The 26385-nt window shown below is 35.1% G+C and overlaps 1 protein-coding gene across 1 annotated transcript; it reads left to right on the plus strand.

Moving 5' to 3' along the window:
- Nucleotides 1–10999: 10999 nt before the first annotated feature.
- On the plus strand, nucleotides 11000–21144 carry M430DRAFT_22213 (hypothetical protein; the record flags this gene model as incomplete). Its single annotated transcript, XM_024864657.1, has 2 exons — nucleotides 11000–11029; nucleotides 20920–21144. 2 exons carry the CDS (start codon nucleotides 11000–11002, stop codon nucleotides 21142–21144), a joined length of 255 nt encoding a protein of 84 aa, XP_024718055.1.
- Between the last annotated feature and the right edge of the window lie 5241 nt (nucleotides 21145–26385).

Below are 26385 nucleotides of genomic sequence, written 5' to 3' on the forward strand. Positions count from 1 at the left end.
ATACGTTAAGGAGGTCGCTAGACTTTTAAAAAGAATAAAAAGAATTAAAGAAACAAAAGAAATTAAAAGAATAAAAGAAATAAAAACTTTGTTTTAAACAAGCCTTATAGTAAGACTAATAGCTTTTAAGGTAACTACGTTTACCTAGAATTTATTAAGGAAAGTTACTAAAAGAGCTTGTTACGCCTTTAATTACTTATTAGGATCTTATAAGTCAGGTCGTTATAATAACTTATTAGTAGGGTTTTAGCTATTCTCTTTATATTTAATCTTAAAGTTAAAGACAGAAAGTTCCTCTAGCTATCTAGCTTACTATTATAACAACTTTAGCTTTATAGAGAAGTAATAGTAGTTTAGGTAGTCTATTAAAACCGATACTAAACTTTATATATATACTAAGTATAGCCTTTATAACCTAAAAGCCTTAATAATAGCTATTAACTTAGTATTAAGAGTATTATAGCGTAGCTCTAACCCCTTTAGCTTTTTAGAAATAAATGTAATAAGGTACTAGTAGCCTTTTTATAGCTATAAAAGGACAGTACTAATAGTATAGCTAGATATATCTGTTTTTATATACGTAAGTAGTTTAAGGTTATAGTAACGTAAAAAAGAGGCCTTTATAAAGACTAGTCGTAACTTATAAAAGGCTTTTAAGGCTTTAGAACTTAGTATAATAGTACTAGTAGCGTTACTATAAAAGAGATTTGTTAGTAGTATAGTAATCTTTAAATAATTCTTAATAAAGCGCTTAGTAGTAGTAACATCTTTCTTTATTAATTACTATCCTTACTACTATTATTTTCTTTAAAAAAAAACTAAGGAACGGTCGTCTACGCCCCTTACTACCCTAAAAACTCAAAAATAAATAATAGAATTAAAATCAGTACCTTCGGATACCCCTTAGAGTACTAGTAGACTATAGGCGAGCCTATAGTAACAGATAGTAGGTGTACTAGACTCGAATAGAGCTAACACTACCTACTCGCAAGTAAGAGCTAGTACTCTTATACCCTAACTAAGAGCCGTAGTAAGGAGCTAGAAAGTAGTAAGGGTAATAAGAACGATAAGACAGAGAAAATTATACAAAGGATTAAAGCCTACGTAATACTAGGTAAGGAGGAAGAGGCGTCGCGTCTCTTATACGACCTTATTGCTATAACGACGATAATAGTAGAGACAAGAGCTACGAACACGACGACCCTCCCGCGTACTCCTAGGTCCCCTTCTAATAATAACCTAGTAACGATTAGACAACTAAGAACGATGTTAGAAAAGGCCTTCTAGAGGCTAGTAACGATAGCGGCCCCTTAGGCTACTTACGCGTTAGTAGCGAGCTAGCGCCTAACAAGAGTCTAGGTTATACTAGAAAGGCGGATTAGAGAGCTAAGGATTAGGGCAGATAGACAGACAAAGGACTTAGTACGTTGTAGCGCTATTAAAGTAGTAACGGTAGCTAATATAGCGATAAGAGGCGCTAAGGTAGTAGCGACCTGCTAGCTACCTAGTAGTAACACTATCCTTACGTTTAAAGAGGCTATACTAAAGAACGTGATCTAAGATTAGGACTAGGTATAAAGGGCGTTTAGGCCTATAGCCTAGCTTTACAAGAGTAAGTTTACTATAATCGTAAAGGGCCTACTAGTAGAACGGATTACACAAGTAGAGCTAGGAGCGTTACTAGTAGAGATCTAAGCCTATACGCCGTATGTTATAAAGGTTAAAGTTAAACCCGTTAAGGCCCTTATAGTAAAGTTTATAACAGTAGTACTATACCTCTAGAGCGCTAACGCGGCGACGCGCCTGTACGAATAAGGGTTGATCTAGTAAGCCTAGATCTTTAACTACAAGCTATATTTAGCCGACCTACAAATCTAAAGATACTTCTAGTACTACTAGTTTAGCTACATTAGGCGGTTTTATAAGAACTAGGCCTAGTACAGCTACTACGTAAGAGCGGCGTACCCTTAGAGTAAAGAGGAGTACCCCTAACTTAATAGTAGAAAGAGATACGTTAACTGTAGTAGACTATACACGGCGTAAGACTGTTAGTGTCCTAAGGCCCTTAAGGTAAAGGAGTAGGTACATGCTGTATATTAATAGAGGCCTAGACAGTTTAAGGTATCTAAGAGTAGCTTTACTAGCTAGGTACCTAGCGTTACACTAGCGTCCTTATAAGATAGTAACGATAGCTACTAGATCGTAGTACATAAGAGACTATAGATAGGTAATAGTAAGAAGCCTATAGTAAAGACTCTAGTAAGGCGAGGGCGCCCTCTTATTAGGGCACTAGACACTATAATAGTCTAGAGCTACGACATTATAGAGATATTAAGCTAGGGGGCTAACTAAGGGTCTAGCGACCTCTTTGTAATACAAGAATCGTAGATCCTAGACTCTTAGTAATAAAATTAATAATAGTATACTAGAACACTATAAAAAGGAACAGCCTTACCTTAATAGTACTTTACGATAGCTATAAAGTCGACGTTATAGTAATTTAAGAGCCGTAGTACAACACTTAGACAAAGACAGTCTACTGCCTAGTATAGGCAAAGTACCGGCAGGTCTATAAGGGCAAAGGTAAAGTAGCTATCTACGTCTATAAGTAGTACCTACCTCTTACCTAAGTAGTAAAGACAGGCGTTAACTAGTGTTACGTTACTCTATAAGGAGTCACTATCTAGTTAATATACTTGCCGATTCCTAACTCCTTAGGCTAGGCTAGTCCTCTCTAGCGGCTTACTAGAGAAGACCTAAAGGGGCTATAGATCGTTATAAGTAACATAAACCTTTATTACCTACTCTAGGACAGAGCTAGTAGGACTACCCCTAAATCAGAGACCTTTCTCTATCTAGCCTACAGGTAGTAGCTCTTACTACGTACACCCTAAGGAGAGCTAACATAGTAGCGACATAACGAACGAGACTTAACGATTGACTACGCGTAGGTTATAGCGACGCTCTAGTGTACCTATTAAGGTAACCTAGGGTATAAGGGATCTAACTACTATACCTAGCTAATTAAGGTTATTACTTAAGTAGAGGATCGCTAGGAGAGAGCCGTAAAAGCACTAGGATAGAGCTAGACCCTAATAGACAGAGAACTAGTAACGATTAAGGCTAGAAGGCTCTACCTTCCTTTAGAGCCGCTAGACACACCTTATAAGGTTAACAAGGTAGTTAACTCGCTTACCTCTTAGCTCGTACGTATTACAGACATATCTACCCTAAGGAAGAAGGTTAACTAAAGGCGTACTAAGCCCTAGTAGAACGGCGAGGTCCTTAAGGCCGTCTAGTAAGTACGGGTAGCGCGCTGTTAATACGCCGCCGCCCTAACTAAGCTCTACTAGCGCGACCTCTAGTAGGCTAGCACTTATTAACTCTATATAATATAAGACGTAAAAACTAAGAGCTAGCATAGCGCCCTTACTACTACCTTAAAGGACTAACAGAAACTATAGAGTCTTAAGAGGTAGGCTAGGCTCTATAGCTATATACCCTTAGAACCGGCCTTACTCTCGCCTCTTTAGGGCGCTAACAAAGAGGTACTAGCTACAAGCTACTACAATAAAGTAATAGTGTTAGGCCGACGGTTCTTTCTAGAATCGATAGCTAATCTTAGTGACGTCGTTCTAGACCTCTAGGACGAGTAGTACTAACGGTTTACTATTAACAACACTATAATAGAGGCAGATATTACTAACGTTCTCTAAAAGACAAGTGCCTAAAAGGCGCCGGGCCCTGACCTACTACCTACTAGCTTCCTTAAGGTATACAGGCGCCCCTTAGCTAAGCTCCTTGTAGTAATAGTAACTACAAGCCTCTAGCTAAGGCACTTCCTTACGTAGTTTAAAGTAGCGAAAGTAGTAGTACTACGTAAGCCTAGAAAGACCCTTAAGTAGTAACAAACCGCTAAGGCCTATAGGCCGATATTACTCTTAAACGCGATAGGCAAAGTAATTAAGTTAGTAATTAGCCGGCGCTTTACTAAAGCTATAGAGTCGTAAGGGCTCTTCTTAGAAACGTAGATAAGGAACCGGCTGTAGTACTTAATAGACCTTATAGTTAAAATAGTAGTCGACACTACGTATATAGCGTAGAGCTATAGGGCCGTGGCGTCCCTCCTTTAACTCGACATTAAAGGCGCCTTTAACATAGTAAACTATACACGCCTTCTCTATACTCTCTAGTACCTAGGGTTCCTTATATAGGCCGTACAGTAAGTACGTAGCTTCCTTACTAATCAGACGGCTAGTCTCTTCTTTAACGAGGAGGCGGCGCCGCCCTAAGAAGTTACTATAAGGGTACTATAAGGTTCGCCCTTCTCTCTTATCTTCTTCTTCCTTTATACTACTAGCTTGTACACGCTACTACAAGGTTATACAGGCCTTATTATAGTAGGGTTTACTAACGACCTTAACCTCTTAGCTTTTAGTAGAGACACGATAGAGACACGCTAGTACCTTAAAAGGGCGTAATAGACATATAGCTAGTAGTCGCGTACAAGAGGGATAGAGTTTGCCCTAGAAAAGAGTAAGCTCCTTTACCTTACCCGCGCTTACGCCGTACTAACAACGCCTGTCTACCTTAACGGCTAGGTTATACCCCTAGTCTAAGAGGCGCGCTTTCTAGGAGTTTAGTTAGACTAGAAGCTTAGATAAAAGGGCTACCTTAACGCCGTTAAACAAAAGTTCGTTACCTAGTAGTTCGTGCTTACAAGGCTCGCTACGTCTACGTAAGGATACAGCCTACTACGTACAAAGGAGATCTATATAAAAGTAATCTAGAGTACTATAGTATATAGTACAAGGGTCTAGTACCGCCTCTCTAGGTAGCGAGCTAAGGAGATCGTAAAGGACCTTACTATAAAGTAGTTATAGTGCCTCTACGTCGTCGTAAGGGCGTACTAGGCGACGCCTGTCTAGTTCCTTAAGTCTAAAACGGCTACGCCTCTACTCGACCTCTACTTTAATAAGTAAGTAGCGGACTTTAAACAACGTCTTAAATGTATAAGTAAGGGAGAACTTATATAGTCTATCTGTAACAAGGTAGCGGCCCGTCTTTAATAACGCTAGAGACACTACTATAGCGCTACTATAGCGCTACCTTATACGTTACTTAAGTATAGGGTAGGCCGAGCTATATAAGTAAAGGACTAGTACAGGGACTCCTTCTTAGAGGAGACCCTATAAGGGAACTAGAAGGCACGATAGTCTTAACACAATAGCTTGCTAGCACACTACTAGGGCGCCGCCCCGGCCGCGCTACCTACCCCCTCGGCAGATGCCCTTAAGAAGTACCTACTCCTCTATAAGTACAAGAGCTCTTTCTTAACACAGATCTGTACTAGTAAAGTTAGACTCTAGGCTTTCTTTTTTAAGCGTAGAGTACTAGAGGTAGCGACTCTCTAGTACCCTTATAGTAAGGCCCTAGAGACAGCGGCTTACCTAGTCCTCGACTACTAGTAGCTAGGTTAACAGTAGTAGGCCTTATAGTAAGTGCTCTACCTAAGAGCGCTATAGACGTTCCGTAACTTCGTGGCGGCAACAAAGAAAGGTAAGAGCGCTCGTATACTAATCTGTTAGCTACTATCTACTAGCCGATTCCTATAGTTCTGTCTAGCTAAGCGCTACCTAGTAGAGGAGTTATAGGAGAAGGAGTAGCCCCGGTAGCTAGCGCCCTGCCGGCGCCTCGCTAGTGTCCTGTTAGTATGTTTAGTATTACTAGGCTAGAAGGTTAAGTTCTAGTAGGGCAGTAATAAGGACCCGGCGCCCTAGCGGCGCCGTAACAGTATAAACACAAGTAGTAGTACGTAGGTTTTTACCCGGCTTTAGTACGGTTTTACTACGTGATTTATATAGTATAGAGGTTCTGTATACAGTAGGCATAGGCAGTAAGAACAATAATAATAATAATAATAATCTTCCTTTATTAAATACTTATACTAGGTACTATAAGAGTTTAATCTAAGTTTTAGTATATATATAGTTTTATAAGAGAGAAAGAAAATAAAACCCTCTTACTAAGGCACTATTATATTACTAGTCCTTTTATTATATCCTTATCTCTTTTATATAAGCCTATAGATATTACTATAGATATAGTACGCCTTATATATACTAGCCTACTCTTAGTACTTTACTTTATTCTTAGATTAGAAATAAGAAAATAATAACTACTTATAGTTACCTTAGTTCTTACCTAAGGGTTGCCCTTTATTTGTCTATATACTATTCTTTTAACTCTTAAGATAAAAAATTCTAATCTTATAAGCCTCTTTCTTTCTTTATATTATAAATTACTTTTATAACTACTTTAAGTACTAGTTTTATACGTGTATTAGATATAGCCTTTATTTACTAGCTAAGACGTTATATAGGCTTGTCTTAATATAGGCCTAAGGCTATCTTAATTATTATCCTAATTATTGTTTTATACTAAATCTAGTTTAGTTCTTGTCGCTTATTTAGTTACTTACTAGTAAAAGGTCTTTATTATATTCTATATAAACATCTTACTTCTTTACCTTTCTCTTTACTAATTTACTTATAACCTTTTCTTTTTCTTTATCTACTCTTAAACTCTTCTTTTTAAAACTAAAATCCTAAAGTAACTTTAATATCTCTTAATCGTCTTTTCCTTTAAGATACCTTACGTTACCCTTACTATAACCTTATAAAAGTAAGGACGCGACTACTTTTCTCTACTTTACTAGTCTACTAGTAAGCGTATCTATACTAGTAAGCCTCCTTAGGCTAGTTCTTTTATAGTAAAGATATATAATAATTCGGCTAATAATTAGTCTATCTTTATATAATCTAACGCTTATATCTTAAGTAGATTTAACGATAATAATAATGTTAATAATAATAACCTTTTTACTCTTTCTTAAAGTAGGTCTAAGATGTTTTTACTTAGCCTCTTTATAATGTTTAGTACTTATAGATCTACTTCTAGAGAGCTAGAAGAAGGTTTTGCCTAGATTAGTCTAGATACTCTATTAAAGGTTTATATATTCCCTATTATTAGTACCCCTTATTACTTACTTATAGACTAACGCTCTTACCTTATATAGCTAAAGCCTACTAAGCGGCCCGCGTCTATAGCTACCTTACGTCCTTCTTTACCTCTTACCTTTACTAAGTAAGAAAAGAAAAAAGAAAGGACGCTAGCTAAGCTAGGATTAAGAGTAGTACTAGAGAAGGTAGTAGCCTAGCTAAAGTTAAAGCTAAAGCTAAAGCTAAAGACAACGACAATAATAATAAAGATAGTAGTATAGATAATAACAATAGTAATAACTAGGATAGAGATAAAGATAAAGTAGAGAGAGAAGAAGAAGAAAGGCCTAGCTAAGGGCATGTATACTTACTAAACTAAGGCTTTACTACTTCTCTAAGATACCTCTTTATTAATTTCCTTTATCTAGTCTATCTACGTAAAGTACGCCGCCTTCTTTAAGTAAGAAGTAGTAGCTATAGTATATAAGGTAAAAGAAGAAAAAGAAAAAGAAGATAAGGGTAAGGATAGAGATAAAGATAAAGAAAGAGATAAAGACAAAGATAATATTAATAATAATAATAACTTAGACTATTTTAATAAGTTAGTAAGAGATGTACTAGTCTAAGCCTAAGAAAGGGGCGCTAAAGAGTCTAAAGGAGAGGATACTAAGAAGGATAAAAGAAGAGAGAGAAGAGAGAGAGTTAGTAAGGCTAGTAAAGAAGAAGAAAGGAAAAGAAGAGAGGATAAGGATAAGGATAAGAAAAGAAAGAGAGAAGGGCTTACTATAACTAACTAAGGAGAAGGTAGTACTATAAAGAGCGTTACTACCTTATTAGTTAGTCGCTAGAGTAGACCTATATTATAAAGTAGTATATATATTATCTTATATTAGTACTGTCCTTTACTAACCTTTACCTAAGGTTAGTAGTACACCTACTACGTATATAGTAGTAAGAGCCTGTTAGTATAAAGTAGTTACCCTTTTAGGGTTACTATCTTTACTATATTAAAATACTGTTTTTAAACCTTACGTACTAATATAAGAAGGCGTTAAAGGATAACGTCTATAATTATTATACTTAGTAGTGTTCTTTTTATAATAAAGTATAATTCCCTTAGCTTCTTTTCTTTTCTAGCCCTTACTAACCCCTTAGCTAGATTCTTCTTAAACACTTCTCTTAAGTAAGAGAAGTAGTAAAGTATACCTACTCTATTATTACTACTTACTCTAGCTTTTCTGTCCCCTTAGCTTAAAAGATTACTTTTACTTACCTTTTATCTTATATAGTAGATAGCTCTTTTGTTTTTCTTTTTACTACTTTTAATAAGTAGTAGAATTTGTATAAAAGTTCTTAGTACCTTATCTATAAGATAGTAGGCCTAGGCTAAACCTACTACTACCTCTTAGATAATACTACTTATAAGATTACTAGTTAGTTAGACTAGCTTAACGCTAGTATAGTAGTAATAATCTAGACCCTTTACTTTATTATAAGGTCTCTTTATTCTTTTTATAAATATAGCTAATAAGTAATAGAATTATATACTTATTAATAATACCGCTACTTATAATCGGCTCTAGTCCTTCTTTAATTAAAAGGGGTTTTTCTTTTTCTTAGTTCTAGTTTTGTCTTAAAGTAATGTCTTCTTACTCTATTTCCTTCTTTTCTTTTATTATTCTTTCTCTTTTTTAGTTATATATAATCTTAAGTATAGCCTAGGTATACTTACTTAAGTAAGTAGTGTTATAGATTCTAGTTAGAATTATATAGCTCTTTTATATTAGTTATAGCCTAAGTATATTCTAGTAGTATAGCTATTTTGTTTAAGTCTTATTTTAGTTAATAAATGTTAGTATTAGTTAAACCTTAGGTTACCTTAGGTATTCCTTATATTCTTCTTATATTTAATTAGTTAGCTAAGGCCTAGACTATAAGGTAGTACTGTCTTAAGATACCTAGCCTTATTAGCTATCTAGCTACCTTCTAGAGACGACCTAGGTTAAATATAATTACCTAATAATCTAATAGGCCTAGTTATTTAATTAGGTACGCCCTTTGTTCTCTAAAATCTAGGTATCTAGTAATAATGTACTTTACTATCTAAGACCTTTACTTATATAAGTAATCTACTAAGTAAGTAAGGACCTTTCTTTAGGTTAAAAAGGCTTAGAGACTAATCTTCTTTATCCTAATAGCTAGTACTAAAGAGTATTCTACTTTTGTTATTAATTTGTATCTTTTTATACGTTCTTCCCTTAGCTCTCTTTACTATATAAGGGTTAACCTAAGGTTATCTTACTAGTAGTGTTTCTACTATATATTCTAATCCTTATAAAGTTTCTTCTTAAAGATACCTTATACTTTAGTAAAAAAGAGCTCTCTTAGTAAGAAAGACGTCTTAGGTTTCTTGTCTTATATTATATTCCGGCCCTTAAGCTTATTCTTTACTTATCTTTCTTTAACTTCTACTAGAGTAGGCCTTAGGTTAGACTAAGGCCTACCCTTACTAGGGTCTATATTCCTTTATATCTAGTCTCTAGTATTCTAAATAACGGCTTTATAACTTATAAGCTATACTCTTACTTATATAGTCTTTTAAAGGAATTTAAGGTAAAGGTAGATTAGAGGTACGTTTGTTTTAGTATATAAGATCTTAATTAAGGTAGCCTTAAACGCTCTAAAGACTACCTTAAGACTACTATTTTAGATCTTTTAGAGTAACTTTACTATCCTTAAGAGACCCTTAGTAAGGTCTATAGTTAGAAGCTAAACTACTAAGGCGTATATAAGCGCTAAAGAGATAACTATATAGTATATTAGATAGGCTTTCTTTATTATTATACCTTATATTAAGGCTATAGTATAGGTTAGGGCTAATATCTACCTTTCTATCTTTCTTTCTAAGTATTTTAGGTAAGCTTCTTATATTAGCTTTAGGTCTAGGATAAGGCTAAGGATCTTAATTAATAGTTCTAGGGCAATCTTTATATTACTTAAGGAAAGGCCTATGTTTAGGTTATATTTTTATCTTTTACTTAAGTAGAGTAGATAGTATTTTGTTAGTTTAAAGACAGCCTTATGTCTATAGGCCTAGTTAGAACACACCTAGTAAATCTTTACTAGCCCTTAGTAATTCCCTTTTATTATCTTACCCTAGACAATAATATTTATATTATTAACAAATCTAATAATACTTCTTTTTTATAAAGTAGTATTATACTATTCTACTAGTTCTAAGTTATAAAACAAAAAGAGGATAAGAGATAGAGAGAAGCCTTATAGAATTCTAGAAGAGACTTTAAAGAAAGGGCTAGTATAGTTATTAATCCTAATTAAACTACTTCTTTCTAAGAAAAAGCCTTTAACTAGTTAGACTATCTACTCTAAGATCCCCTTTATATACAAGATATAAAGGAGCCTTAGGTAAGATAAATTATTAAAGGCCCTATATAGTAGCTATATCTAGGCTAAGAATTAACGCCGCTATTTTTAGGCTACTTTACTAAGCCTTATAGACCTGTTCTATAATTAGCTCTAGTACTATAGTTATGTCTCTCTTTCTTTATACCCTTATTTAGTATACTAGAAGGAGCTAGTAATCCTCTACTAGGTTAGTTAGTCTTATAGCGACTAGCTTCTCTAGAGTCTTTTTAAGGGTGTTAAGAAGAGTAATTAGTTAATATAATTTTACTTAGTAGTAGTCTTTTCTTAGCTTTAAGATTATAATAGTTTAGGCTACCCTAAACCTCTCTAAGAAGTACCTAACTTAGGTATAGTAGTTAAAGAAGTAAGTATAGTGTTAGAGTAAGACCTCTATTAATATTTTAATAATCTTATTTAGGATCTTATCTAGGCCTAAGGCCTTCTTGTTCTTAAGCTTCTTAATTATAACGTAAACTTTATCTACTAAGAACTCTTATAAGTAGAATAGACTGTCTTTATATTGTCTCTTTCTTAGGTTAACTAGCCTGTCCTAAGGGTATTAGTATTCTAAGATGTCTAAAAGATTAGCGTTAAGAACTAAGGTAAAGAAAACGTCTTAGAAAGCTTTAGCCTTTATCTTATAAGTATTAACTAAGGCCCTTTTACTTTAAAAGTAAAGGGTTAGGAACTATAGTAAGGGTCTAGGCAAGTAGCTTTTATTCTTTACTTATTGTTTAAGTTACTATATTCTCTTTTTACGCTAGCTAGCCTTATAGACTAAGGCCTTAATGTAAAGGGTCTAGGCTTTTAGGATTACCTTTTTCTTTTCTCTTACTATTCTATACTACTCTCTTATTGTCTCTTCTAGAATTCTCTTACCTCTTCTCTAGTACTTTCTTAGGTCTACCTGTCTTACCTTCTTTACTTACTTACTATACTCCTTGTTCTAGAAGCTTTTAGACCTGTCGCTTACTCTTTACTATAAGACTACTACTTTAATAGCCTAATTTAAGGAGTCTATAAGTAGTTAGAGCTAGTTATTAATATCCTCTAGAGTATGTAGCTTAAAGATTGCCGGTACTAAGCCTTATAGGATTTTAAAGAGCTTTAGTTTATTAGTTACTTTCTATTGTCTTTATAAGAGTAAGACGTAGCTTTTAGCCTTAAATCTAAGCTTTATAGTAATAAGGAAGTAATTAGACTAGAGGTCGTGTCTTAGCTTTACTTTATAAGAGCTAAGGAGATCTTTAAATTCGATTAGGATTAGGGCTAGGTTAATATAGGATTTATAGTTTCTTCTTTCTTACGTTCGTTCTCTAATAAGTATCGTGATCTTAAGTAAAAAGTCTTATAAAATACTTATTACTTTGTCTAACATTCTCTTTAGGTCTTAGAAGGCTCTACCTTCTTATATAAAGTAATAAAGGTTAAAGTCCTCTACTACTATATACTTATAGCTTTAGTTATCTAGCTCTTTCTAAAGGGCTAAGAGAGTAAAGGGTCTTCTTAAGGTATACTTATTAAGAAGAGAAGGGTTATAGATGTTTATAACTTTAACTAGCGTTAGAGTACTTATAACGTTAACTTTAAGGCTAACTTAGTATAGGTCTAGGTAAAGGGTATTAAAGGTCTAAGTAGTCTAGTTAATCTTTTTGTTTATATACATTACTACTCTTATACCTTCTACTTGTCTATAGATTAGTCTCTACTAGAGACCTAGTAAGGTAGTTATAAAGTTATGTCTATTATACTAGGGTTCTTAAATAGTCAAGATATTGTACTAGGCTAAAGAAGGGTCCTAGAGTAGCGCGATTATAACGTCCTTTTATTTATTAACGTTATATTATAGTATATTAAATAAGTCTTAGTCTAATTCTATAAGAAGTCTTAGCTTATAAGTATTCTATTTATTTAGGATTCTATCTAGCTTAGGATAAAGACAACTAGAGTTACGCTATTAGGTACTATAAAGGTTCTAAAGCTTAGTATTAAGAGAAAAAGAGGGCGAGAGTTAGAGCTATTAGTTTCTCTATTCTTTCTCTTTTTATTTAAGGAACTAGTAAGAGGGCTTGTATCTCTTACTTAAGGGCTAAAGGTTTATATATATTAGCGTATAGCTTTCTCTTAGCCTGTTAGAGTGTTAACTCTTAGTCTTTTTATAAAGCGTTTTAGGTTACTTAAGACAAGAGTAAGGGTTAGGCCTAAGGCTACTTTAGTGTTAATTAGATCTCCTTAACAATACTTACTAGGCCTTATAAAGGCCGCTTGCTCTACCTCTTTTAATTTTTTCTATAGTAGTAGGTAGGCCGCCTAGTCTTAAGCCTAGTGTCCTCTTTTCTTATAGTTAGTACATCTCTATTTTTCTTTGTTTTATAAGTTTTAGTATGTCTTTATCTAGTAAGAGCTTACGTATATTCTATAAGTTTTCTGTTTTAAACATATAGTTAACTAGTAAGGTCTTATCTTCTAGTACTTAAAGTACTAGTTTAAGGACACTCTTAGAGAGTAAAGGGCGTAGTAGTATAGTTTACTATCTACTATTAAGCCTTCCTTAATTACCTTTTCTACGTATTTAAAGTCTAGGATACTTAGGACAAGAGACGTCTACTACTTCTTTTAGGCGTGTGTCTTAACTAGCTAGAACGACTTAACGATTTAGATCTCTAGATTTAATACCTAGATAGCCTAGATCTATTTCTTTTTCTCTAGAGAATCCTCTTTAAGGCCTACTCTCTTAACCTTAATATTATATATAATTATTAGTAGTATAGTCTAGAACACTTCTACTCTACTAAAGGTTAACGTTACCTAGCCCTAATCTCTTTATATTCGCTTTATACTCTCTAAATCCTTTATATAAAGCGTATAGCCTTTGTTTCTATACTTATAAATAGCTTGTACTAAGGCGCCTAAGAAGGCTACATTAATCTTATCTTTTATTATCTTATAATTAATGTTTTTAAATCTCTCTATATCCTTTATAAAGAGCTTAACCCTAATCCTTCTCTTAATCTCTATAACGTCCTTATACCTAAACGTCTAGGTTAAGGGGCTACTAGTTACTAGGTAGGCTTAGGGCGCTCTCTCTTTAGCTATTACTACGTACGTTAGTCTACCTTACGTACTAAGGTTTGTGACTTTAGTTTTAATATTCTTAATTAAAGAGGCTATTTGTTAAGCCTATTCTAGGGCCTTAGTGTTATTATTACTCGTGTATAGAGTTTTTACGACGTATTTAATTTTATTAACTAACTTTTTAATACTTAGTATCGCTAGAGAGTGTCTAGCGCTAGAGGCCTGCCTATTAGCCTACGATATTACTTTATATATTTCTATAGTAATACTAAGTAATTGTCGGCTAGGGTAGATTCTAGGTCCTTCTAGCCTATTTCGACTATCTCTAGTAGGTTTCCCTAAAGGTACTAGTAGGTACGCTATTATACGACAATAGAAGTTAAAGAAGGTACTTAAAGAAGTGTTTTAAGGTCCTTTTAATAAGTGTAGCAGCTGTTGTTTTCTAAAAATGCCGCTCTTTAAGAGGGAGATGTTTTTTAAAGAAATAGATTAATAAAGCGCTTATAGAACCTAGTAAACCTTAAAAAGACATAAATGTCTTTTATAGTTATAAGAATAAGCTATTCTTAGATTATAGAGATATACTTAGGTTTAATACAAACTCCTTATAGGTTAATAACATATTTTAGAAAACCTACTTACTTTATATATTAGTCGTCTACGCCTCTTACTACCCTAAAAACTTAAAAACAAATAATAAAATCAAAATTAGCGCCTTTAGATACCCTCTAGAGTACTAGTAGACTATAGGCGAGCCTATAGTAACAGATAGTAAGTATACTAGACTTAAACAGAGCTAACACTACCTACTTGTAAGTAGGAGCTAGTACTCTTATACCTTAACTAAGAGCTATAGTAAGGAGCTAGAGAGTAGTAGAAGTAATAAGGACGATAAGACAAAGAAAATTATACAAAGAATCAAAGCTTACGTAATATTAGGTAAGGAGGAAGAGGCGTCGCGTCTCTTACGCGACCTTATTACTATAACGACGATAGTAGTAGAGACAAGAGCTATAAATACGACAACTCTCTTATATACCCTTAGGTCCTTTTCTAACGATAACCTAGTAACGATTAGACAATTAAGAACAATATTAAAAGAGGCCTTCTAGAGGCTAGTAGTAATAGTAGCCCCTTAGGCTACTTACGCGTTAGTAGTAAGCTAGTGCCTAACAAGAGTATAAGTTATACTAGAGAGGTAGATTAAGGAGCTAAGGATTAGGGTAGACAGACAGATAAAGGACTTAGTATATTGTAGTACTATTAAAGTAGTAATAGCGGCTAATATAGTAATTAGGGGCGCTAAGGTAGTAGCGACCTACTAGCTACCTAGTAGTAACACTATCCTTACGTTTAAAGAGGCTATACTAAAGAACGTAATCTAAGATTAGGGCTAAGTATAGAGGGCGTTTAGGCCTATAGCCTAGCTCTATAAGAGTAAGTTTATAGTAATCGTAAAGGGCCTACTAGTAGACTAGATTATATAAGTAGAGTTAAGAGTGTTACTAGTAGAGATCTAAGCCTACGCGCTATATGTTATAAAGGTTAAAGTTAAGCTTATTAAGGCCCTTATAGTAAAGTTTATAATAGTAGTACTATACCTTTAGAGTACTAATATAGTAACACGCCTATATAAACAAGGGTTAATCTAGTAAGCCTAGATCTTTAACTACAAGCTATATTTAGCTAACCTACAAATCTAAAGATACTTCTAGTACTACTAGTTTAGCTACATTAGGTAGTTCTATAAGAACTAGGCCTAGTACAGCTATTACGTAAGAGCGGCATATCCTTAAGGTAAAGAAGAGTACCCTTAACTTAATAGTAGAAAGAGATGCGTTAACTATAGTAGACTATACGTAGTATAAGACTATTAGTGTCTTAAGGCCCTTAAGGTAAAGGAGTAAGTATATACTATATATTAACAAAAGCCTAGACAGTTTAAGGTGTCTAAGAGTAGCTTTACTAGCTAGGTACCTAGCGTTACGCTAGTATCCTTATAAGATAGTAACGATAGCTACTAGATTATAGTACCTAAGAGACTATAGACAGGTAATAGTAAGAAGCTTATAGTAAAGACTCTAGTAAAGTAAAGGCGCCTTCTTATTAGGGCACTAGATATAGTAATAGTCTAGAGCTATAACATTATAGAGATGTTAAGCTAAAAAGCTAACTAGGGGTCTAGCGACCCTTTTGTAACGTAAGACTTATAGATCCTAGACTCTTAGTAATAAAATTAATAATAGTATACTAGAATACTATAAGAAAGAACAGCCTTACCTTAATAGCGCTTTATAATAGCCGTAAAGTTAACGTTATAGTAATTTAAGAGCTATAGTATAATACTTAGATAAGGACAGTCTACTACCTAGTATAAGTAAAGTACTAGTAGGTCTATAAGGGCAAAGGTAGAGTAGTTATCTACGTTTATAAGTAGTACTTACTTCTTACTTAAGTAGTAAAGACAGGCGTTAACTAGTATTACGTTACTTTATAAGGTATTACTATCTAGTTAATATACTCGCTAATTCCTAACTCTTTAAGCTAGGCTAGCCCTCTCTAACGGCTTACTAGAAAGGACCTAAAGGGGCTATAGATCGTTACTAGTAATATAAACCTTTATTACTTGCTCTAGGATAGCGCTAGTAGAACTACTCTTAAATTAGAGACCCTTCTTTATCTGGCCTATAGGTAGTAGCTCTTACTACGTATACCTTAAGAGGAGCTAATATAGTAGTAACATAACAAACAAGACTTAACGATTAACTACGCGTAAGTTATAGCGACACTCTAGTGTACTTATTAAGGTAACCTAGGGTATAAGGGATCTAACTACTATACCTAGCTAATTAAGGTTATTACCTAAGTAAGGGATTACTAAGAGAGAGCTATAGAGGTACTAGGATAGAGCTAGACCCTAATAGACTAAGAACTAGTAACGATTAAGGCTAGGAGGCTATGCCTTTCCTTAGAGCCGCTAGACATACCTTATAAGGTTAATAAGACAGTTAACTTACTTACCTCTTAGCTTGTACGTATTATAGACATATCTACCCTAAGAAAGAAGGTTAACTAAGGGCGTACTAAGCCCTAGTAGAACAGTAAGGTCCTTAAGGCCGTCTAGTAAGTACAGGTAGTACGCTATTAGTACGCTACTACCCTAACTAAGCTCTACTAGCGCGACCTCTAGTAGGCTAGTACTTACTAACTCTATATAATCTAAGACGTAAAGACTAGGAGTTAGCGTAGCGTCCTTACTACTACCTTAAAGGACTAACAGAAACTCTAGAGTCTTAAGAGGTAGGCTAGGCTTTATAGCTATATACCTCTAGAGCTAGCCTTACTCTTACCTCTTTAGGGCGCTAATAGAAAGGTACTAGCTATAAGCTACTATAATAAAGTAATAGTATTAGGCTAACAGTTCTTTCTAGAATTAATAGCTAATCTTAGTAACGTTGTTCTAGACCTTTAGGACAAGTAGTACTAACGGTTTACTATTAACGACACTATAATAAAAGTAGATATTACTAACGTTCTCTAAAAGACAGGTACCTAAAAGGCGCTAGGTCTTAACTTACTACCTACCGGCTTCTTTAAGGTATATAGGCGCCCCTTAGCTAAGCTCCTTATATGTTGTATATTACAACTAAATCAGTACTAGTAGCATTTTAAGGATTAACGTTACCTTATTTACAATCAATCAAATTAGAGTTACCTTAACGTTACCTTAACTCTAATTTGATAAGTTAACGTTACCTTAACGGCATATCGTTAATCCGATACTAGAACGTTATGCCGAAAGCCGACAATACGCCGACTATTACAAATACTACTATTACGTGATACTATACACGTATTACGTGATAGATTGCGTGATTTACGTGTTCTATTACAAATGCGCGATATATTACAAATGTTACCTACTGTGTTAGCCGACGTACTACTAACATAGTATAGTGTATTACGTAGCGTATTACGTGGCGTATTACGTATTACGTGGCGTATTACGTGGCGTATTACGTGGCTCTAGTTAGTAGTTGCGATTACGTGATTTTAGTGTTGTATTTGATTATATTGTGTGATTTTAGTCGAGTATTAGGTGATTTTAGTGTCTTCGCTTACAAATTCATGTACTAGAATATTCTATACTATGCCTAATTAAGTCTAGTAGCCTATTACGACTATAAGGCTTATAGAATAGTATAGAATATTCTAGAAAATTTAAATCATGTATATAAGGACTCTAGAAAACACTCTAAGTCGTTAAGTTCGTCGTCAATTCAAGTCAATTCAATTCAATTCAATTCGATTCGGTACTCGTTGGCCTAACAGCCATACTACACCTCTTACGCGCCTCTTTTCACTTGTTACGTGTCACACTCACCTGTTACGCGTCCATCCGGCAATACGGCGTTCTATCATAACCTTGTAATCCAACAATTTCTAAGCTAGTTGCTTAATAACGGCCGTAAAAGTCTCGATGTAGTCAAGGCCATATAGCTGTTTAAAGCCTTTTGCTACAAATCTAGCCTTAAACGTAACGTCGTCTATATTAAGGCTATTCTTAGGGTTCTTAACTTTATAAACCTATCTTGTTTTTAATGGTTTAGTCTCTTTAGGTAAGGGTACTAAGTCTTATGCTTTATTTGACTTAAGCGAATTGATTTCCGTTTCTATAGCTTTAATCTATTGATCCTTATATATTAAGTTAATAGCCTCTCTATAGTTCTTAGGCTCTTTAAATGTATTCGATAATTTATTTTTAGAGTTATTTGACTCTAATTTAGCAAAATTAAGTTTAGGTAACTCTAATTCGTTTGAATTAAGTTTAAGTGACTCTAATTTAATAAAGTCGATTTTAGGTAACTCTAACTTAATTTAAGGTAATAAGTCATTTGAATTATCGTTAATGCAAGCCCCCTTATTTAAAGAGGATAAGAAAGCTATAGAAGCTAGGCTATATAAGGACATGTTACTAGTAGGTGTTCTACTAGCACGGCTTCTTGTTGTAGGGCCTTTATAGAATTCAGCACTTAATTCGTCTATATCTCCTAAATTAGACGTAGTGTCTTCTAAATTCGTACTAGTATTAGAGGTACTATTCGTTAAGTTATCGTATTTTTAGTTCTCTATCAAATTAGAATAGTCCTCTTCTATAACAAAGTCGTCCTTATATTCTAACTCTTCTTTAATAGCTACGTTCTAAGAGTTAATGACTCTGTTTTGACTAGGAACGTAAACTAAGAAGTTGTTAGACGAGTTAAAGCCTATTAAGATCCCTTTATTAGCTTTATCGGCTAATTTACCCTTACGCCTTGACTTAGGGATAAGGACGTAAGTTAAGGATCCTAATATTCGTAAATATAAAATATTTAGCTTTTTCTGTGTAATATATTTATAAGGAGTCGACTTAATTATAGAGTTATAAGTCCGGTTTTTAATGTGTACTATTAATTGTATAAGGTAAGGCTATAGTTTTAACGGTATATGTTTTTCTTTACAAAGACTAATAAGACGTTTAATTACATATCTATTAAGTCTTTTAGATATACTGTTTTAGGCAGGCGTATTAAGGCTTGTAGGTTCGTACATAATGCCCTTTTTCTTACAGAACGCGTCTTATTTAGAGCTAGTAAGCTCTTTTGCAACGAATTAATATATTAAATTATTATTATTATTATTATTATTAGTCTTACTACCTATGCCTAACGCATGCGGAACCTCTATACTATATAAATCACGTAATAAAACCGTACTAGAGCCGGGTAAAAACCTACGTACTACTACCTGTACTTATACTGTCGTAGCGCCGCTAGGGCGCCAGGTCCTTATCGCTACCCTACTAGAACTTAACCTTCTAGCCTAGTAATACTAAACATACTAATAGGACACTAGTAAGGCGCCGGTAAGGCGCCGGCTACTAGCTAGGGCTACTCCCTTTTCTATAACTCCTCTACTAGGTAGCGCTTAGCTAGACAGAACTATAGGAATCGGCTAGTAGACAGTAGCTAACGGATTAGTACACGCGCGCTCTTACCTCTCTTTATTACTACTATAAAGTCGTAGAACATCTATAGCGCCCTTAGGTAGAGTACTTACTATAAGGCCTACTACTATTAATTAAGCTACTAGTAGTTAAGGACTAGGTAAGCTACTGTCTCTAGGGCCTTACTATAAGGGTACTAGAAGGTTACTACCTCTAGTACTCTACGTTTAAAAAAGAAAGCCTAGAGTCTAACTTTACTAGTACAGATCTATATTAAAAGGGAGCTCTTATACTTATAGAGAAGTAAGTACTTCTTAAGGGCATCTACTAAAGGGGTAGGTAGCGCGGCTAGGGCGGCGCCTTATTAGTATACTAGTAAGCTATTGTATTAAGACTATCGTACCTTCTAGTTCTCTTATAAGGTCTCTTCTAGAGAAGAGTCCTTATACTAGTCCTTTACTTATACGGCTCGGCCTACCTTATACTTAAGTAACGTATAGGGTAGTGTTATAGTAGTATTATAGTAGCGTCTCTAGCGTTATTAAAGACAGGTCACTACTCTATTATAGATAGACTATATAAGTTCGCCCTTACCTATACATTTAAGACGTTATTTAAAGTCTACTACTTATTTGTTAAGGTAGAGGTCTAGTAAAGGCGTAGCTACTTTAGACTTAAGGAACTAGACAAGTATCGTCTAGTACGCCCTTATAACGACGTAGAGACACTATAACTACTTTATAGCTAGGTCCTTTACGATCTCCTTAGCTCGTTACCTAAAGGGGTAGTACTAGATCCTTATACTATATACTATAGCGCTCTAGATTACCTTTATATAAATCTTCCTTACGCGTAGTAGGCTATATCTCTACGTAAATATACTTACAGGCTAACTGCCCTTAATTTAAGAGATAGTTAATCTAGTATTAAGTTTATATTAACCTAAATTTATAAGCTTAACTTAGTTTTAATCTAGTTTTAAAAGGTTTTAACTTATTTTAAGCTAGATTTTAATAGTTTTAAGTAGTTTTAACTAGATTTAATTAAGTCTAACTAGATTTAGCTTAGATTTAACTTAGAATTAACTATATCTAACTAAATTTAACCTAGTTTTTAAGTAAAGTACTTTATAAAGTATAGTCTTAGACACTTATAATGTTACGTGATTTTATGTTACGTGACTAGACTACAAGATTTAGCTTTGTTTATATATAAACAAGCGTATTACGAATACCCTTTATAGCCCTCTATAGCCCTTTGTTCTTAACAGCCCTTTATTACCTAGGTACTTCTATAGATCTCGACAGCCCTCTGTTATCCTTAACAGCCCTCTGTTACCCTCGACAGCCCTCTAGCCCTCTATAGCCCTCTGTTACCTCTACGGATCTCGACAGCCCTCTGTTACCCTTAACAGCCCTCTGTTCTCGACAGCCCTCTGTTGCCCTTACGGATCTCGACAGCCCTCTGTTACCCTCGACAGCCCTCTGTTCTCGACAGCCCTCTATTACCCTCGCGGATCTCGACAGCCCTCTGTTGCCCTCGCAGATCTCGACAGCCTTCTGTTACCTTTACGAATACCCTCGACAGCCTTCTGTTGCCTTCACGAATACCCTCGACAGCCCTCTGTTGCCTCCGCGGATCTTGACAGCCCTCTAGCCCTCTGTTACCCTTACGGATCTCGACAGCCCTCTGTTGCCTTTACGAATACCCTCGACAGCCCTCTGTTACCCTCGCGGATCTCTACAGCCCTCTGTTGCCCTCGCGAATACCCTTAACAGCCCTCTGTTGCCCTTACGGATCTCGACAGCTATCTGTTACCCTTACAGATCGTCCCTTTACTCTTACAGATCTCGACAGCCCTCTGTTACCCTTAACAGCCCTCTGTTACCCTTAACAGCCCTCTGTTACCCTTAACAGCCCTCTGTTACCCTTAACAGCCCTCTGTTACCTTTAATAGCTCTCTGTTACCCTTATAGATCGTCCTTCTACCCTTACTTTGTTTACCTTTACTAATTATATTGTTTTATAGACCTCTTTACGACTGCCCTTACGACTGCCCTTATAACTGCCCTTACAACTGCCCTTACGACTACCTTTATAAATACCCTTATAATTAACTGTTTTTATAAATAAATAGATAGATTATTATTAATTAATTAATTAACTCTTTAAATGTGTTTTAACTCTTAAAATCTAGCTTAAGGTAGCTTAAGGTATTTTAACTTAGTTTTAACTTAGTTTTAACCTAGGTTAAGTCTCTAAAACTAGGTTAAATCTCTAAATCGATTTAATAATAATCGTGTGTTATCACGATAAAACTAGAGTTAAAAGGGTTTTAAAACTATTTAAAACTACTTAAAACTAGGTTAAATTTAAGTTAAAACTAAGGTAAAACTAGTTTTAACTTAGTTTTAACCTAATTTTAAGTAGTTTTAAGATATATTTAATGTTATCTTAAGTCTAGGTTAAATTATATAAATAAGGCCGTAAGGTAGTAAGCCTAGTAAGCGTAAACTACTAGGTAATAAACTTTTGTTTAATAGCGTTAAGATAGCCCTTCTATCTAAGTTTCCGGTCTATCTATACCCCTAGAAAGCAGGCCTTTTAGACTAGGGGTATAACCCGGCCGTTAAGGTAGACAGGCGTTATTAGTATAGTATAGGCGTAAGTAAGGTAAAGAAGCTCGCTCTTTTTAGGGGCAAACTCTATTCCCCTTATATGTAACTACTAGCTATATGTCTACTACGCCTCTTTAAGGTACTAGCGTGTCTCTATCGTGTCCTTACCGAATACTAAAAGGTTAAGGTCGTTAGCGAACCCTATCGTAATAAGGCCTATGTGTCTCTATAGTAGTACATACAAGCTAGTAGTATAAAGGAAGAAGAGGATAAGAGAGAGGGGCGAACCCTATAGTACCCTTATAGTAACCTCTCGGGACGGCGCCGCCTCCTCGTCAAAAAAGAGGCTAGCCGTCCGGTTAGTAAGAAAGCTACATATCTACCGTATAGCCCACGCAGGGAACCCCAGGACTTAAACTTTATAGGGTATATCTAAATAGCCCTACTTGCCCTACATATAATAGTAACGAAATACCGTTCCCCTTTAAGGCCAGGAATCTCAAATAGCCCTACTATATCGACATTAAATATAGTCAGAATAGAACCGCTATCTAGTGGCTTTCTACTGACTATTTTATTAAATTTGCCGTAATAGCATGAATCACAGTTACTAAGTTCTTTAGAACTAGTGACTCTTTTTAGCCCGGATGTAACATTAATTGTTTTTATTAAGTAGTCCTTATTAATGTATAACAGTCTTTTGTGATATAAGTCTATTACATTATGACTGTCGTTAATAATAGGATCTACTTTATAGACGACAGGTTCTAATAAGTTGTAGTTGATTTGAACGCTATTTATATAATATACGTTATAAATCTAACTAGCCTTAAAACGCAAGTTACAGGCTTTATTAGACGTAATCGCCTTGTCGTCTTTAAAAAGAACTAACTATCCCTTTTTAGTTAATTCTTTCGGGCTAATAAGGGTAGTCTTAATAGAAGGTATATAACTAACGTTTGTTATTAATACCTCTTTGTTACCTATTAAGACAGGTATATTACTTATTCCTTTAATAGATACTTTGTTACTGTTTGTAATTAAAATAGACTTATTAGAGACGTCCTTATAATCAAGAAGCCAGTCTTTATTAGGAGTATAATACTCGGTAGCACTAGAGTCTAATACAAGCTTGTTACGGTAAGAGTAAGTAAAATAAGCTGTATTAAGATTAATTTCTGTATCTACGTCTATTTTACATTAATTAATACTAAAAGCACTTATAAAAAGGGGAAAAAAAAAAGTTCTGGTCGTCCACGCCTCTTACTACCCTAAAAACTCGAAAACAAACGATAGAATCGAAATCAGCGCCTTCGGATACCCCCTAGAGTGCTAGTAGACTATAGGCGAGCCTATAGTAACGGATAGTAGGTGTACTAGACTCGAACAGAGCTAACACTACCTACTCGCAGGTAGGAGCTAGTACTCTTATACCCTAACTAAGAGCTGTAGCGAGGAGCTAGAGAGTAGTAGAGGTAACGGCGACGATAAGACAGAGAAAATTATATAAAGGATTAAGGCCTACGTAATACTAGGCAAGAAGGAGGAGGCGTCGCGTCTCTTACGCGACCTTATCGCTATAACAACGATAGTAGTAGAGATAAGAGCTATAAACACGACGACTCTCTCGCGTACCCTTAAGTCCCCTTCTAATAATAACCTAGTAACGATTAGGTAATTAAGAACAATGTTAGAAGAGGCCTTTTAGAGGCTAGTAGTAACAGTAGCCCCTTAGGCTACCTACGCGTTAGTAGTAAGCTAGCGCCTAATAAGAGTATAGGTTATACTAGAGAGGTAGATTAAGGAGCTAAGGATTAGGGTAGACAGACAGATAAAGGACCTAACACGTTATAGCGCTATTAAAGTAGTAATAGTAGCTAATATAGTAATTAGAGGCGCTAAGATAGTAGCGACCTGCCGGCTACTTAGTAGCGACACTATCTTTACGTTTAAAGAGGCTATACTAAAGAACGCGATCTAAGATTAGAGCTAGGTATAAAGGGCGTTTAGGCCTATAGCCTAGCTCTATAAGAGCGAGTTTATAGTAATCGTAAAGGGCCTACTAGTAGACCGGATTATATAAGTAGAGTTAAGAGCGTTACTAGTAGAGATCTAAGCCTACGCGCTATATATTATAAAGGTTAAAGTTAAGCCTATTAAGGCCCTTATAGTAAAGTTTATAATAGTAGTACTATACCTCTAGAGCGCTAATACGGCGACGCGCCTATATAAACAAGGGTTAATTTAGTAAGCCTAGATCTTTAACTATAAGCTGTATTTAGCTAACCTATAAATCTAAAGATACTTCTAGTACTACTAGTTTAGCTACATTAGGCGGTTCTATAAGAACCAGGCCTAGTACAGCTACTATATAAGAGCGGCGTACCCTTAGAGTAAAGAGGAGTACCCCTAACTTAATAGTAGAAAGAGATGCGTTAACTATAGTAGACTACACGCGGTATAAGACTATTAGTGTCTTAAGGCCCTTAAGGTAAAGGAGTAGGTATATACTATATATTAATAGAGGCTTAGATAGTTTAAGGTATCTAAGAGTAGCTTTACTAGCTAGGTACCTAGCGTTACACTAGTGTCCTTATAAGATAGCGACGATAGCTACTAGATTATAGTACTTAAGAGACTATAGATAAGTAATAGTAAGAAGCCTATAGTAAAGACTCTAGTAAGGTAAGGGCGCCTCTTTATTAGGGTACTAGACATAGTAATAGTCTAGAGCTACGACATTATAGAGATGTTAAGCTAAGGAGCTAACTAGGGGTCTAGCGACCCCTTTATAACGTAAGACTTGTAGATCCTAGACTCTTAGTAATAAAATTAATAATAGTATACTAGAATACTATAAGAAGGAACGGCCTTACCTTAATAGCGCTTTATAATAGCCGCGAAGTCGACGTTATAGTAATTTAAGAGCTATAGTATAACACTTAGACAAGGACAGTCTACTACCTAGTATAGGCAAAGTACTAGTAGGTCTATAAAGGCAAAGGTAGAGTAGTTATCTACGTTTACAAGTAGTACCTACTTCTTACTTAAGTAGTAGAGACAGGCGTCGACTAGTGTTACGTTACTCTATAAGGTGTTACTATCTAGTTAATATACTCGCTAATTCCTAACTCCTTTAGCTAGGCTAGCCTTCTCTAGCGGCTTACTAGAAAGGACCTAAAGGGGCTATAGATCGTTATAAGTAACATAAACCTTTATTACTTACTCTAGGACAGAGCTAGTAAGACTACCTCTAAATTAGAGACCCTCTTCTGTCTAGCCTATAAGTAGTAGCTCTTACTACGTACACCTTAGAGAGAGCTAATATAGTAGTAATATAACGAACAGGACTTAATGATTAACTATACGTAGACTATAGTAACGCTCTAGTATACTTATTAAGGCGACCTAGGGTATAAGGGATCTAACTACTATACTTAGCTAATTAAGGTTATTACTTAAGTAAGGGATCGCTAAGAGAGAGCCGTAAAGGCACTAGGATAGAGCTAGACCCTAATAGACTAAGAACTAGTAACGATTAAGGCTAGGAGGCTATACCTCTCCTTAAAGCTACTAGACATACCTTATAAGGTCGACAAGGTAGTTAACTTGCTTACCTCTTAGCTTATACGTATTATAAACATATCTACCCTAAGAAAGAAGGTTAACTAAGGGCGTACTAAGCCTTAGTAGAATAGTAAGGTCTTTAAGGCTATCTAGTAAGTACAGGTAGCGCGCTATTAGTACACTACTACCTTAACTAAGCTCTACTAGCGTGACCTTTAGTAGGCTAGTACTTACTAACTCTACATAATCTAAGACGTAAAGACTAAGAGCTAGTACAACGCCCTTACTACTACCTTAAAGGACTAATAGAAACTCTAGAGTCTTAAGAGGTAGGCTAGGCTCTATAGTTATATACTCTTAGAACCGGCCTTACTCTCGCCTCTTTAAGGCACTAACAAGAAGGTACTAGCTATAAGCTACTATAATAAAGTAATAGTGTTAGGCCGACAGTTCTTTTTAGAATTAATAGCTAATCTTAGTAACGTCGTTCTAGACCTTTAGGACAAGTAGTACTAATAGTTTACTATTAACAACACTATAATAGAGGTAGATATTACTAACGTTCTTTAAAAGACAGGTACCTAGAAAGCGCTAGGTCTTAACCTACTACTTACCGGCTTTCTTAAGGTATATAAGCGCCTCTTAGCTAAGCTCCTTATAGTAATAGCGACTACAAGCCTCTAGCTAAGGCACTTCTTTACGTAATTTAAAG

Source organism: Amorphotheca resinae, assembly GCF_003019875.1.
Source record: "Amorphotheca resinae ATCC 22711 unplaced genomic scaffold M430scaffold_11, whole genome shotgun sequence".
NCBI lineage: Eukaryota > Fungi > Ascomycota > Leotiomycetes > Helotiales > Amorphothecaceae > Amorphotheca > Amorphotheca resinae.